At 52.9% G+C, this 14887-nt stretch overlaps 2 protein-coding genes across 5 annotated transcripts in view; one reads left to right on the top strand and one right to left on the bottom strand.

Annotated features, from left to right (window-relative positions):
* Positions 1-2156: 2156 nt before the first annotated feature.
* On the top strand, positions 2157-6485 carry LOC123027215 (adrenodoxin-like). The gene is made up of 4 exons (XM_044437754.1): positions 2157-2175; positions 4350-4598; positions 5720-5849; positions 6200-6485. The coding sequence occupies exons 1-4, from the start codon at positions 2157-2159 to the stop codon at positions 6318-6320; spliced, it is 519 nt and encodes a 172-aa protein (XP_044293689.1). The 3' UTR covers positions 6321-6485.
* Positions 6486-7031: 546 nt separating this feature from the next.
* Positions 7032-14887, bottom strand: part of LOC123027252 (rho GTPase-activating protein 20-like) — a 38805-nt gene continuing 30949 nt past the window's right edge. For all 4 annotated transcript variants that reach the window (XM_044437837.1, XM_044437836.1, XM_044437838.1 and 1 more), the window contains 5 exons: positions 14108-14269; positions 13653-13762; positions 13000-13189; positions 11939-12056; positions 7032-11004 (listed from right to left, as the gene is read on the bottom strand). In XM_044437837.1, coding sequence (XP_044293772.1) covers positions 9341-11004; positions 11939-12056; positions 13000-13189; positions 13653-13762; positions 14108-14269 — 2244 coding nt within the window. In that variant the 3' untranslated portion in view covers positions 7032-9340. The remainder of the gene's footprint in view (positions 11005-11938; positions 12057-12999; positions 13190-13652; positions 13763-14107; positions 14270-14887) is intronic.

The raw sequence follows: 14887 nt of genomic DNA, 5'->3' as shown, positions 1-14887 counted from the left end.
AAAGCTGGCTTCGGTCTCCTGGCGTCAACACTAAGCTTGCGTGGAAGACTTCGACCAGCCCCGCTTGTCCAGCCTAAAGTACCGTCTGGGTAGTTGTGCACGTTTAACTCTGGGGACATTCCATGCAGAGAGAACTGCAGTAAATCAAAATTAAGGACTCCCAGTCCTCTCGAAATCAGGGTCACACAGACGGGCTATTAGTCAGCTTTCTCCACATTCCAGGAACTGAGAGAAGAGGCCACTGCCGACCCTGCGGGTGTCCTTGGCAGGCAGTGTTGCTGGGCCTTTATCTTTCTTATTGCTGAGTTCAAGGCTCGTGCGTGAGATAAGCGGCTTCGAAGTTTGGATACACGTGTGGGGCTCCTGCTTCTCGGCCCCACAGAGGAGATGGGAGGAAGGCACTTGCGCAGGAGAGGGGGCCCCAGCCCAGCCGCAGGTTAACCCCTTGTGGCCTGGAGAAGGCTGCAGGTCATGTTTGCGCTTTGCATACCAGAAGCACCCTCTCCCCACCTATTCTTGCAGTGCAGGCTATGAAAATGGAAAGCAGCATAAAAGAATTAGGGGCTGGTTTTCTTTGGTTTTTTTGACCTATGGTTTGTCCATCACTTCCCCTTTCCCCTTTTCAAGCTTGATTTTTAAATCATCACCATCATCATCTTCTTCCTCTAAAAGGAGGAAAAAGAATTTAAGCACCATAGGAACTAACAAATCTGGATTTCTTGGCATCCTTACATTTTCTAGATGAAAGCACACCTTCCCTGCCCCTACATTATATTACCAGTTGAATTTCCAGTATTCCCTACTCATTTAATTTTATTAAATGTGTGAGTCTTAAAGGTGGATCCTTTACCGAAGTGTAATGTTTGAGGCGCCAAATCCATGCCTCGTCCCTTGATTTATCCTGGCAGCTCCCAGAAGGCAGCTTGTCCAGTGAAACCAAAGGGAGGGGTCTTGGCTGTGAAGGGGACATTTTTCTGGATGTCCGCAGCCCTACTGGCAAGATGAAGCCTTAGCTGGATGTGGCCCCAGCTCAGGTGCCCAGTCCTTGCAATCACACTCCTCCTGCCTCCTACTCTGGCTGCAAAGAATCCAAGACAGCAAGGAGCCGAATGGTCTGAGGAGCTCGCTGTGTGTTGCTCCCACACGAACTGCCTTGCAGCCCACCTTGCAGCGTATCGCCAGGGCGGGAGTGGCATCGATGTGCCAGCCGTCGTTCCGTGAAGGCCTCTGGCACGCCCCTGGTGCACGCACAGGCAGGAAAGCATGACTGGTGCCTGCAGACCCGGCGAGGCCCAGGGACCCCCGAGGCATAACTCTCCCCTGGAGTGTCCCTGTCTCTGGCCATGGACATGCTTCGTCTTGGTCACAGGCAGTCCACAGCGTGACCTTGACAGACCCCCCTGCAAACCCGAAATGCCTCCAAGCTTGACTCTCTGTGCTGCTTGGTGACTGCATTATTTCACTCACAGTGGGGCGGGGGGGGGTATTTATTTTACAAACATTTTAGGACGCAATCCCCACTTGCTTTCTGAGCCAAAATATATCTGAGTGCCTTGCTGGTCTTATTTTTAAACATAGAAATGTGGCAGTAAAAACGGTGACTAGAACCAAATTCCTTGCACTCTGTTTCTCCTGATTGCTTTGCTGTTATGGATGACCAGGGCCAATTTCCCTTCGTCGTTCTGGACTTGGGCTTCTTGCTTCCGGCATCCTGCCGCTTTGAGTCACACGTTTTGTAAAATGAGGCTTGGGCACTCCTGGGCTCCAGCGTGAGACTCCTTCCTAACTCTTCTCCCTCGCACCTCTTTCCGAGCCTGTAGTTGGGACAAAGGAGCCCGTGTGTGTGTGTGTGTGTGTGTGTGTGTGTGTGTGTGTGATGGGACCTTCGCCCGCCCACTTGCTCTCCAGCTCTTTCCCTCCCCCAGCAGTACTGACGCCTCACAAGCCAGCAGCCTTCAGCTCTGCAGTCTTCGAAGGACCTGGGAGAGCGGCTGATCCATCCAGCATGATCGCGTGGAGCACCTCCAGGCTGGCCTGCCTCGCACTGTCCGTGCACAGAGCGCGGCTTGCCGGGTCCTTCGGGATAGTCCGCCCCGGCCGGGCCCCGGCCAAACTGCCCTCAAGGAGGTGCTTCAGCCAGACCCACAAGCTCCAGGATGTTCCTGGGGATGCAAGGTAAGCATCTCATTGTTGACGTTACTTTTTGTAGCTTCCATTAAGAGGACCGCAAGGTTGAGCTGCTTTTCAGCCAGCCGGACTTCGGATGAACTGCTGGAACACCTAGCGGGGTCTGTCTGGTGCCTTCTTGGTGCAAACACAATCAAACAGAACTGCTCTGCCCTTGGTCTACACAGGATCTTATCGGGGGAGGAACAGAGAGCAAATGCCGCTGCTTGGGGCATAAGAACAACTCCAAAATCCATATTAAGGTGATGCCCTTTCTAGACCACCCCAGGAGCCCCACATAGCAGTGCTCAGGCCCCCAAGTTCCCCAGAGCGCCTCGCCAGAGTGGAGCTGCATAAAAGCAGGAGAGGAGAGGATGTGGAGCACAGGCAGCCTGTGTGAACCAGAAGCCAAGACGAATAGCTTGCTGCTGCTTCAGGGCCAGGTCGCTCGTGCTCCGAGCAGGGCAGTGGGGGCCCTTCCCCCCGAGGGCAGAGGAATATGGCCTCCAGGGTTTGCGAGGCTATGAGATAAATTCCGAAAATGGACCTTGCACGGCACGGCCATGGAGGCACTGGCCAACCTGGGCAGCCGCCTCTGGAGCCATCTCTCTGTTGTGGCCTCACCTCAGTGCCCACACTGAGGGACAGCAGTGGGTGCGGATGCCCCCGATCTCAGCTTCCCCAGTCACACCTTCAGGCACGGGCAGAGCAGGGGAAGGGCCAGGATCCCGAGGTCCCAGGGCCAGCCTTCAGTCCAGCCAAATTCTCCACGAGCAAAGAGATGGGTGCAGTCTTACTAGGTCCAGCCCCTCTCCTCCAGGCCAGCCTAAGCCAGATCCGTGAGCAGGTTGTCCTGGGCAGAGGCCGCGCAGCAGGTCTCCCCCACATCAGCAAGCTGTGCCCAATGCCAGCTCAGAAGAGAGGCTGCCTCTGAGGTCTCCTTGGCAGGGTCGCTTCTGTTGGCGGCAGACAAGTCCTCTCTTCGTCTCGAGAAGCCAAGGAGCATCTGGACGAGGGAGGTGTGCGAGTTCCTCGGCATGGCTTCCCAGACTCTGGCTTGCTTCCTCCCCACCCTGAGTCCGCCGCGTGCCAAGAGTGTGCGAGGGCAACCGGCAGGAAGTGTGCAAAACCTCACTTCTGCTGCCGCACGCGTGACCTGCAAGCTTCGCGTACACCGTGCAAAGAAGGATGAAGACAGGTGCCCATTTCTATCTGCTTGGGCTGAGGCACATCCACTGCTCATGGTCCAAAATCAGCAGGCCGCTCTGGCTTCTGCAACACTAGTCCTTCAAGAGGAGCTTAGCAGCTATTTTTGGACTTCAACTCCCAGGAGCCCTTGCCACAATAACAAATGGTCCGGAACCCTAGGAGCTGAAGTCCAAGACACCTGGAGGCCTTGTTTTCTCCATGCTTGAGCTATAAGAGGAAACAAGCTTGCGCGTGAAATGATGGAAGATGCCTGGCAACGAGGGGCTCGAGGCAGAGCTGCCCAGAGACGCAGAGTGGCCTGAAGTGCTGCATTCCGCCTCCTAATTGCTGCGCTTTCGTGCTAAGCTCGGCTGCACCAGCTTTTGCGCCAGTAGCAGGAACCCATCAGTGAAGAGCACAGCCTGTTCCCATTCATGAAGGCCACCCGTTGCTAGGAGTTCACACCGCCTGCACCCTAGACAGGATGACAGTGAAGGGCAGCTTGACCAATAAGGGCTCATTCAGGTCCAGAAATAGACTGATCATACAGTCTTTGGTAGAATATGGGAATAATGCAAAAAGTCCAGGCCTTTAATCTCCATTGATGTCCATTTCAGCATGTTCCCATGTAACATTTTCAAGAGCACATTAATGGAGTGGAGGACAATAATGGCCTGGGTCGTTTCTCGAAGGGCAAGGGCTGCAGCGGCATTTGGGTGCCAAAGGCAGCCTTGCTCCACCAGCCTGGGCCAAGAGAACGAGCAAGCAGCTAATAAGGTTTGCCAGCTTCGCTTCTAACCCCAACCGTAACCCGTGGCACATTCTGCTCAAGATGATGACCGCGAATCACCAAGCAGATAGATCAGAGGCACCTTGGGAGAAGAGGGAGCATTGCATTTTTGGCCTAGGAAAGGTGTACATGTGCCTCCAGGTGCCAACTGAAGAGATGACACGTACATAGCATAGATCAGGCAAAATACAGTATTGCTAGTAAGGAGCGTACCTCTGCCATTTGGGGGTGGCAATTCCTTTCAGGCAATTTGCTTGCTTGAAAAATGCAACTGTTCTTAAGCTGGGACTACCCTGCCTTGCTCTGAGAACATGGTTCTCCCTCCCCAGTTCTTCAGACAAGGTGCTGCTACATTTTATTAACCGGGATGGAGAGAAACTCTCAGCCACAGCGACAGAAGGAGAAAGCTTGCTGGAGGTGGTGATGAATCAAAACCTCAACATCGATGGCTTCGGTGAGTGATGTTAGCCACTTGTCTGCTTCCTGGGATTTCTGTACTCCTTAGTGTCAAAGCAGGATGGTTTGTGTGATGCTGAAATGCCCCAGAGTTTTAAAATGAGACTCTAGTTTATAGAAGGAGAATATAGAAGGAGTTGTGCTGGGCCAGACCAAGCCCTCCTGGTTGGCACAGTGGCTGGGCACGGCACGCTCACAACAGGACATGCAGGCAACTGCGATGTCCCACACGTGTTCCCAGAAAAGGGCCCACAAGGACATGCCAACTCTCATCCCAAAGGGAGCGAATGGGACCAGTGGCCACTGACTCCCTTCCCCATGGATTTCCCCAGTCTCTTTTTAGCCTCCACCACACTGGTGCTCAGCACTGCATCTTGCAGCGACAAAGATGCCACAGTGTAACACAGTTTAACCGTGTGTCTTTGGTCACTGCAGTTTTTATGCTTAGTTCAGGTGAGGGTTCTTTATGAGACATCTGCACTTCAGCGTTTCCACCAAGTTGCCAGAAAAGTTGAGCCAGAAAGGGGAGAAAAGATCCAGCAGGTGGCAGCAAAAGTACCTGCAATTTATTTCTTGAGTGGCCACAGCAAAGCCAACCCATAAAAAGCACTGCTTGTTCTCTAAAACATCCACCTTCCTTCATACTTCATCATGGAAGGAGGCATCAGCTGATCTGCACATTCATCCATCAGCAACAACAAAAATCTGGAAACAGTAGCCATTTTTAGCAATAAGACTTCAAGGCTTGTAATTCAGCAATGCTTTTCCTCTTTATCCATCCCATTCTGTGAAGTCCCATGACTAACGTTTTCTCCTAAGCAACCAGCAACTGGACTCTTTCTATGGGTGTCTGCAGAAACACAGCAAACCCCCCATTTGATCAAAAGCTCCTTATAACTTCCATGATGCAACATCTACTGCTGGTTGTGGGTCTTTTGCGATGCTAATGCATCAGCCGTTTCCACCATTGCATGGCTGCAGCTTAGGCTTTTCCTAAAGTTCAGAACAGCTTATTTTGAATGGGGGAGCCATCTTAAGTTTGCACAAAGGTGGGGCAAACTGTTCCAGTAAGCATGGAAAATATTCTGCGCCGATGCTGACGCCTTCTCTCTTACAAAGGTGTGTGCGAGGGGATGCTGGCTTGTTCCACTTGCCACCTCATCTTTGAGGAGGATGCTTTCCGAAAACTGGATCCCATCAGCGATGAGGAGCTGGATATGCTGGACCTGGCCTTTGGACTCACTGACACGTAAGCTGCCGTCACCAAGACACGGACCCGTCTATTCTGGGCCGTCGAATCCCTCTGCAAGGCAGCGAGCACAGAATTCTGCACCTTCAGAATCTCAGCTATGTCTGCCTTTAAAAAATGCACACTTTGCCCCATTGGCTGCTGGGTCAGTTTTAAGTGGAGGGGATGAGCTGGGTGGGCGGTAGGAGGCTCACCGCCTTGCCAATAACTGGGAGAAAGGGCTTGAATGCAAGCCCGTGACTAGTTGCTGGAAGGTGCCCTTTTCTCCCCCTCCGCCTTGCTTCACCGGCTGGGGAGACAGCTGTGTACTCACAAGCATCCATCCCTTGGGATGTGCTTCTGCTTTTCAGGTCCCGCCTCAGCTGCCAGGTGCGTGTCAAGAAATGGATGGACGGCCTGACAGTGCAGGTGCCCAGTGAAGTGTCGGACATCAGGAAAGACCTGGGCGTGGAGAAGCAGCAGAAGCAGTAGATGACTGCGATTCCAGTGGAATGTATTCATGTGTCTTTAAAAATGGGTTGTGTTGTCATGACTTGCTGATGTGTATCCTGAATTTAAAAAACAGCCCTGCATCCTGAAGAAGTCTGAAAGTTGGGATGATCTGTTAGGGATCGGCGGAGCCTCTCACCCTCGGTTGTCCTGGGAACAGGAATCCTTTCCGGTCCTGTGATATAACTGATGAGGAAATGGCTCAATGTGCCAATGGCACCACTAAGGATGCTGACGGGGGCATTCTAATAGCCTGAACCAAAACAAGGAGCCAGCAGTCACAATGGCCAAGCCAGCATCCCCTGCACAACCAGCCACGGCTTCCTTAACACGCGGTGTTGTAACACACGTTTCTGCCTTTCACGGCGAGTGCATGCAGGCTAGGGGATGGGGGATGCTTTCGGGTCTTCCGCTTTTGACGGTGGGCCCACACGCCCCTCGATGCTGCCTGAGAGCTTCTCCAAACTCAATCCTGCCCCTTGAGCAAAAGAGGTCGCCCACCTTGCTGCAGCCACACAGCTCCACTGCCACTTGCTGACCCAGACAGCTAATCCACACAAGAAATAGGGAGTGAGCGATACTCTTTCCAGGCCAAGAATTCTGTGGCCTCTCGGGGTTCTCTGAGTGAACAGAAGGTATCAGCCAGAGTTGTCATGCTTTTGTTAAGCACAGGGCAAAAATGAGTAGGCACAGTGGCAAATAAAATTGTGTTCTTTTATTGGATTATTTACACCCATTGCTTAGGCACTTCAAAGAGAAGGAGAGCATCTTTTGAAGGAGCTAATGTGCAAAAGACAGGACCGTGGGGAACTGACAGTTTTCCTCATACAACAGCCACCAACCTGAGTGAGGCCAGAAATAAACAGAAAACAGAATTGGCAGGAACAATCTTTTTCTTCCAGTTTAAAATCCAGCTGGGACAATCCAGAGCATCCTTCCCCAAGTGGGTAGCCTTGGATGTCTCAGGTGGCAACCTCACTCATTCCCAGCCAGTCTGACCAACAGCCCTGAGTCTGGGAGCACAGCTCTAGACTGACCGATACTGAAAAGCCTTCAAGAACAAGGAGAGACCCTTCTTTCGCATTTAGGTGCCAGCTTGCAACAAAAGAAATGCTCACGAAGGTCATTTGGGGTGAGATAAGGCTGCTTACAGCAACAGTTCAAGCAAACAAACACAATTTATGGCCCACCTTCCTTTGAGGTGTGGCTAAACTCTAAAAACCTTGCACAGCATTCAAATAACACCTTCCTTAAAAATCTTCCCATCTTTGCACATTTTCTCAGTTAATACCACTCTATTTCCCCTCTTTCTTTCCACTAAGCCGAGATGGTTTCCTTTTTCGGACCATGTGGCCCGCTCAGCACCCCGAAGGATGCAATTCTATGCAGGCTCAACCGTTTTACTGGCTTCTGAGTAGACCTGCTGTTTCTCTGGAAATGAGCGCGTTGCACATCGTGTCACAATCTATGCAGAAACACCCTGGGGTGTGACAGACATGCCAGTTACAGTTTTATTTTGGATGGCTTCAGTCAGTATCGCTTTTGCACATTTTCCCTGGATGGCAGAAGACAGCTTTGTTGTAGCAGATCTTTTTCAGGAGGGCTGGGAGGCACCTTGAGATAATTTTAGCACTGACAAAGAGTTAAGTTTGTAAGCCCCCCTTTCCTGCCTCCATTAAGACATTTGCAGAAGAAATTATCAAGGTGCCTGTCCTGAATCCGTAACTGTGTAAACTCAGTTGGATGTGGAAGGAAAAGGAGAATGGTTGAAAGAAAAGACATGCTCACATAGTGTCCCTATTGCAAAAAGAGGGAGCATTGTGAGAAAACTAGTACCTGTTTAACAAATAATTTCTTTTCATATGAAGCAAGGCAGAATCAAGACAGGCCAAAATTTAGGTTGTGCAACTCAAGGCCTGTGTTTCGCGTACTGAAAGCCCAAGACCGTGGGCAGTCCGGAACACCCCAGAGGAGCTTCTGCAGATTTCCCTGATATAAGAGGGCAGCCAGTTTGTAACACTGGGATTACCAGCTCAGCCCCACACCTCACCTGCACACTCACTCACGTAACCACTTCCAAACTTCCCTCAACACAACACAACGCAACACCAAACCATTCCAGGTCCCCCAAAAAGTGTTGAAGAATTAACCTGAACCTTGGAACGGAAAGGATAGACCTGAAACGTCCAACCTTTAACACTCCCCTCATTAGGGTCGCAACTGGAATAAATAGGTCTTAATGGAGAAAACACAGAGGAAGCACACTGGCAGCCCTGTTATGGGTAAGAATGGGGCTGTGAAAGGTGCCTGTGGGATGTGAGGCGCAACTCATAACAAAAGGCAGTGAATATTCAGCTCATTGAGACGCCTGTGGAAATCCAGGTATAGCATGAGGAACACGGGAAACCTCGTGGGAGGTTGGCTTCATTAAAAACCGATGGAGCAGCCACAAATGGGTTCAGGAAGATTCATTTTTATGTTCCATATTAGCCCGCCTTTCTGACCATCAAGGGCCCATGGCTGGCTGGACGAATTCAATAAAATGAGAGCAGCGTGTTTCTGTCTACCCCAAGCAAGAGTGAGAGTAGGAACACAGGCGGGGGATAAAATCTGACGCTGAGCCACAGTGAATCTGTTGGTTCTCACGTCACACTACGCTGAAAAGCAAACCACTGGCAACATTTTGTGGGTTGACTCTGACATTTGAAGGGATCCCAGAAAAGGCTTTCCTTCTTGGGCCTTTCCTGCCTGCTCACCTCTGTGTGAGATGGAATTGAAAGCTTGCTGAGAAGTCCCACCTCAGGCTAGTACAAACCTTTCTTCCTATTCTTTGGCTGGGCAAAAAAACACCTGGTTGAGAAGGAAAGAGCCGGATGACCGACGAGGCACTCATCCTGCCACTCTGGCCTAGGCTGCCTGCCCGATTCTTCACCCCTCACATTCTACACAACAGTTCCGCAAACAGCGCTCCCTCCAAGACGCGAAGCCGTGGGGTGGTGCTCCTACACAAAGGTCTCTTCAGCAAACGGCAAGCTGTTGTGCTCCTCGGCTGGAGGGCCGGGACAGGGCTGGGCTCTGAGCCACTCGGCCCTTTGCCGCAGCAGTTCATTCTCCACCACTTCTGCCTCTGGCAGGCAGTGGTCCTTGGAGCTGTCCTGACTAAAGTACTCCCGGACCGTGTTGCGAATGGAGGCTGGGAGGAAGAAGCGGAACGTGTGGCTGAAGACACTGCTCTCGTCCTTGCCGGCAGAGCTCCCCGGCTGAGCGGCGGCTTCCAGCGGTTCCACAAGATGCACCCTTTCAGGAGCCTGCGCCTCGGCCGGTTGGACCACTGGTCCGTGGTGGTGCCTCCTTGAGATGGACTGGAGTACCAAAGGAGTGTTTTGCCCATAAAACACTGTCTGGGGGATGTGGACCCTCACTGTTTGTAGGCTTTTGGGAGCGCCTGGGCCACCGCCGCCAACGGAGCTGGTGCTCCTATTGCTGGCAGCTTCCTCCTCGCCGTGTCCCACTGGAGACTCCCTTGGACTTCTCTCTTTGGGGGCCATGTACACTGTTATCTTGGTGCGCTTCAAGCTTTCTTGGCCACGAGGGGCAGCTTCGGGGCATTTTATCTCTATATGCTTCACGGATTTCTCCCACTGCACTCGCTGGCTTGCAGGGCACTCGATATTAGAGGCAGAAGTGCAGAGTTCTAGGTTTACAGAAGAGGGGCTTTCAAGGGCATGGGAGAACACCTCCACCTGCCTTGCCTCTTCCTTGTCCCCAGGCCAGATGCCCTCACCGAGTGGGCTTCCAGTGGCCGTGATGGGCATGAAGACCTGGCCCTTCCCTCTGCTGCAGCTGCTCTCCTGGTCAAACTGACTCTGAGTTTCCATTCCAGCATCCAAGCTGTAAGGAGAGGGAGCGGTCAGGGGCTTGTGCCATTCCTTCAAGGACCTCCTTGCCACCTTTGGAGACAAGCTGTGGAGCCTGGTGGACGTGCCGAACATAAAGGGCAGGGATGAGACTTCCGTAGGGCTGAAGGCGGACGACTCGGAGCAGTAAGAGAAAGCGCTGTCCAGGGAACTGAGCGAGGAGGCGGAGGGGGAGGTGGTGGTGGACGACAGGCTGGAGAAGCTGGACCTGTTGGAGAGGCTGGCCTTCTGGGAGCCAAGCTTCTTCGTGAGCAGGCAGCTCGGCGGGGACCTCCAGAAGCTCTGCTTCGCCCTGCTCAGGCGAGGGCTCAGGCCTTCCTCGATCAGCTTCTGGCTCTCCAGCTGCAACTGCTTAAGCCTCCGAATGTAATCTCCGTGGCTGTGCATGATGGTGGCATCACAGCTGGACTGCCGCGCCACGGGCTCGTGCTCCTGGGAGGGCAGCTGGGAGCTCAGGCAGACGCTGGGCTCAGAAGAGCACCGGTCCCTGGCAGGGCTCAGGGAGCAGAGGGAGCCGATGGAGCAGAAGGAGCCCTCCTCCCCCAGGAGCTCGTAGCTGTCCGCACTGGCGTCGTTCCGGGCCTTGCTCTGGTAGCAGGCTGTGATCTCGCTGAACAGGTCCCAGTCCTCGCGCTCCCCTCCGGACGGGCCGAACAGGCCGTTGTCTGCATCGAGGGCATAATGCTGCTTTGCTCTCTCCGGGTAGGAAGCGGCATATTCCAGCTCGTCGGAGGAGTCATTGTGCTGAACTGGGAGGGGAAGAAGGCACAGCAAGGTCATTCAGGGGGAGGGCCACTCCGCTGCCTACCCACCGGCAGGGAGCTCACCCCGGGTCGTCTCCTGGATCAGGGCACAACCCTCAGGCTCAGAGACCAGTCCAGCGTTGCAGGGCTCCCCCAGATGGCTCTGCCCCTTTCCCTGGCCCTGCCCCTTTCTCCAGTCCATGGATCATTCCCGGTTTCCCCCACCTGAAGGCCTCGAAGGCTGGCCTGCCTACCCTCAAGCTCTGCTATTGTAAGAACCTCACGTGAAATGCCCTTTTATCTGGTGGTTTGGACACCTCCTCTTTTGCTGCCGCCAGAATGCACCTCTGGGATCTTTTCCAAAACTGAGCTGAGTCTGGAAAAGATTCTTCCCAGGGAAGGCTACCCATGGATGCGTGGTCAGAGGAAAGGCCCTGGATCAGGACCGTTGAAGCCCCTTTCCAAACTGTCAGCCTCTGTGGCACTGCTCAGAACTTTGCCGTGCAATTCTCTGCTCGAAGCATGCATACAAGAAGGTGGGTTTGGGAGAAGAATAAAAGCGGTGCGCACATTTGAAGGACGAATGCCTGCAAAAGTGCCTATTTTCATGGGAAATGCATGCAAATGAAATGTGTATGTTCACAGTTCTTTTTTAGTGGAAGAAAACGGGATGGAACAGACTTAATATTTGTAAAACCTTTGCTCCGATTGGATCTGATTAATCTCCTCTTCCTCACACTGAGGCAGGTATAAGGAATCTCTGCTTTACTGCTGCTTATTTAGTGCTTATTAGGGATGATTATTCCACTGCTCATTTATTTCTTGCTGGATTTAGATCGATATGGGGTGACTGAATTTCTGAATGTGAACCGCTTTGAGCTTCGTGGAAAGAAAAAAGCTAAGCGCTGAAGGCCACTCCGAATCATCGCCACAGCCTTACCCAGGAAGTCATCCACGCTCTGGGACTTGTCCTTCTCTGGCCGTTGGAAGAGCTCTGTGATGTCCCCGCCAAAGATTTCAGATGAATTTTCTATTAGGAACTGCACCAACATGGCTACCTGCAAAGAAACCAGCTGCCGGGTTAGGACAGAGAAACCGCTTGATGTGCCGCACTCAGGAAAGCTGCTTGAAGAAGGCAAGGCGGGACAAGGCCCCCCCAACCTGCTGCTTTCCCGGGGCTTGTATTACAACTTCCATCACCACAGGCATCAGGGGCACTAGAGGAGGGGTTTGTAGAGCAGGCTGGGAAAGCCTGCTTTGAGACAGACAGCTAGTTTAGGCAGGACTTCCAAGCTGCCCAGGTCCTGGGGATCTGGCTATTTATTTCCATGCAGCTTCCTCTCGGGGGAACAGCAAGGCAAAGGGGTAGAAGGAACTCAAGGCTGGGTGAGGAGAGAAGTGGCAGGATGAGGGAATGACTAGGAGCCAAAGGGCAAGGCTGGGGCAAGGAAGGGTGGTGGGGGGAAGAGACGGAGGCTGGGGGTGGGGACAGAATGAAGCAGCAGGACTAGAGGCTGGAAGTGTGGAGGGAAAGCTGCTCCCCGATGTTTTCCAGAGTTTTTCTCAGAAAAAAAACTTTTGGAAGGGGGCAGAGAGCAGAGAACTTCACAGGTGCTCCGAGAAGTATTCGCAGGCACTGTGTCGCCTCTGGGCCCTGCCCACCCTGCTTCAAGCTCTCTTCACAGGCATGGCTGAGACCTGAGACGAACAACTGGGAGAATTCGCTGCAGCCCAGCCTTCTCTATGCCACTTGCAAATTTGCAGGTTTGCTTACAAGGGTGGAGCCAAAAACGCTCAAATCTCCAGTGGCCCTTGGGGCAACTGTCCAGCCACAGTTGTGTTGTGAGACTGCCAAGTTTGTGTTTCAGCTCCAAAGCAATAGACGGTAGGATGAGCAAACAGCCTGTAGTTAGATCGGTCCTGGCTCAGAACCAGTGAACTGTTGGGGGAGACCAAGGAAATGGAAGGTCTGGTAAGGGGCAGGATCCGCAGAGAGCTTACCTTCTTGGTGGACTTGCTTTCCTCCTCCGGCCCCGTTGGGCTGGGCAGCCAAAGCATGTTGGGAGCAATGCAGAGGGCCAGGTTGAAGGCGTTCATCTGATTCTCTGTGGAGTTCTGCTCAATCTGATGCAGGACTCCGAAAAGGTGTCTGAGTAAGATGAGGTTGGCTTCTGGGAGCTGGTTCACTAAACTACCCAAAGAAGAGAAACAACAGCTATGAAACACACGGGCCATCCTTTTCCAATCTGGCCTCTGCTGTGAGAGCTCGGGAGCTGTGGAACAACACAGCTGGAGGACACCAGGGTGGACGAGGCCGCCATGAACAAAGCGATAAGGGATTTCATTGGGAACCCACAAAAGAAATAACTTCCATGGCGTAACCAGACGTCAGCACGTTTTCGGGCTACCCATGTTCTTTTGGCCTGATATTCACACATAGCAGAGAGCAAAAAAGGAATATTGGCCAGTAGTTTTGAACGTAAGCTTTTGGAACTGGGAATTTGAATTTGGGTTTGATTGTGTTTTGATTAGAGCTGCAGGGTTGGGCTCAAGTTTTTCTTTCCATTCCCGCCCCTTCCTCGAGTGTCTCAGCTAGGCTCGAGGCGACTGAACGATCATTCAGCCTCATGGCCGGCAGGCGTGAACCCACGAACCTTTTGATTGCTTCGATCTTATGCGCACGCTTTTCCTTATCCATGGCTTCCATCCAGAGCTTGTGCATGTCTGAGGACAGAACACTGTCAGGAATATTTCGCAGAAAATCCTGAATTAAATATACACATGCAGAACAATCTGTCAGTTCTGAGCTTGGCTGAGTGAAGAAACACTGGCATGCTCTTGGTCTTCAGGCCAATCCTTTGGACGAGAGAGCATCAAAACGCCTCGAATCCCCTTGCCCACGCTGCTGTGGCCCCAGGAGGAGCAGATCCCAAGAAACAGCTCTGGTCTGTTTCCCCGTTCCTTAAGCCTTTGCACCAGCTCCCCCTCAGCTGCACAGAAATACTACGTTCCTACCTACGTTGATTCTTAGCTATTAAGTGAACTTAAGTTGACTTAACCGTATTACGTTCCCTCCAAGTGCTGTTAGATTCTGGTCATATGGACTCACCGTTACAACCGCGGCAGCCACAAAGACCGATTCCCCATCCACCTGGACGTCATCTCCAGAGTCGAGTTTCTCTTTCAGCTCCTTGCAGATCTTGGCATTGGCCGAACGCCTGAAGATGCCTCTTGTGGAGGGGCCTTCATGGTAGAGGAGCTGGAGGATATCCTAGGGGTGGCCAAGGGAAGGCCCCACAGTCACCAGCTTTCATTGGCTGTTTAGGCTGCCCTGGCAAGCTGCGGGGCGTGCAGCTCTTCACCAATCACAAGGAAGCCCACTCAATGGAAAAGGGGGAAGAAGGGCCAACCTGAGCACGACAGGAGTCACCTGCTTGTCCCCTGAGCCAATGCGGGGGGTGCGTCAGCCACTCACTCGCCCCGCATTGCGGTCCCCATCTAGATCAGGGAAGCCCTGCCCACGGTTTGCAGGAGGAACAGGCTGGCCTTCCCTTCCCCACGCAGTGCTGTGCCCCCCAGGGTAGGTTCCCCCACAATCCAGCTGGCCTCCCAGTGGGCTCCATGCACTGGCGATGCATGTCCCCGTTTCCTTATGGCGCTCGGTGGGCACTTCACTTGCAGGCACTGGCCATGATCTCTGCAGGCAACCACTCAGGTGGCAGAGAAGCAGGTGTGGGGCCAAGAAGAGGGGAAAGGAGGCTGCGGCAAGGAAGAGGCATCCTGTTAGACCCCATGTCAAAGACCTTCAGAGACATGGCAGCTCCTGGAAATCCCCCGCCCCGCCCCCCTGCAAAATCAGGACAACAAGAGGAAGGCCAGATCACATGAC

The sequence above is a fragment of the Varanus komodoensis genome, unplaced genomic scaffold (assembly GCF_004798865.1).
Source record: "Varanus komodoensis strain SLA01 unplaced genomic scaffold, ASM479886v1 scaffold31, whole genome shotgun sequence".
Lineage (NCBI taxonomy): Eukaryota > Metazoa > Chordata > Lepidosauria > Squamata > Varanidae > Varanus > Varanus komodoensis.
The sequence above is the reverse complement of the archived record's forward strand: the minus strand, read 5'-3'. Positions and strand labels throughout refer to the sequence as shown.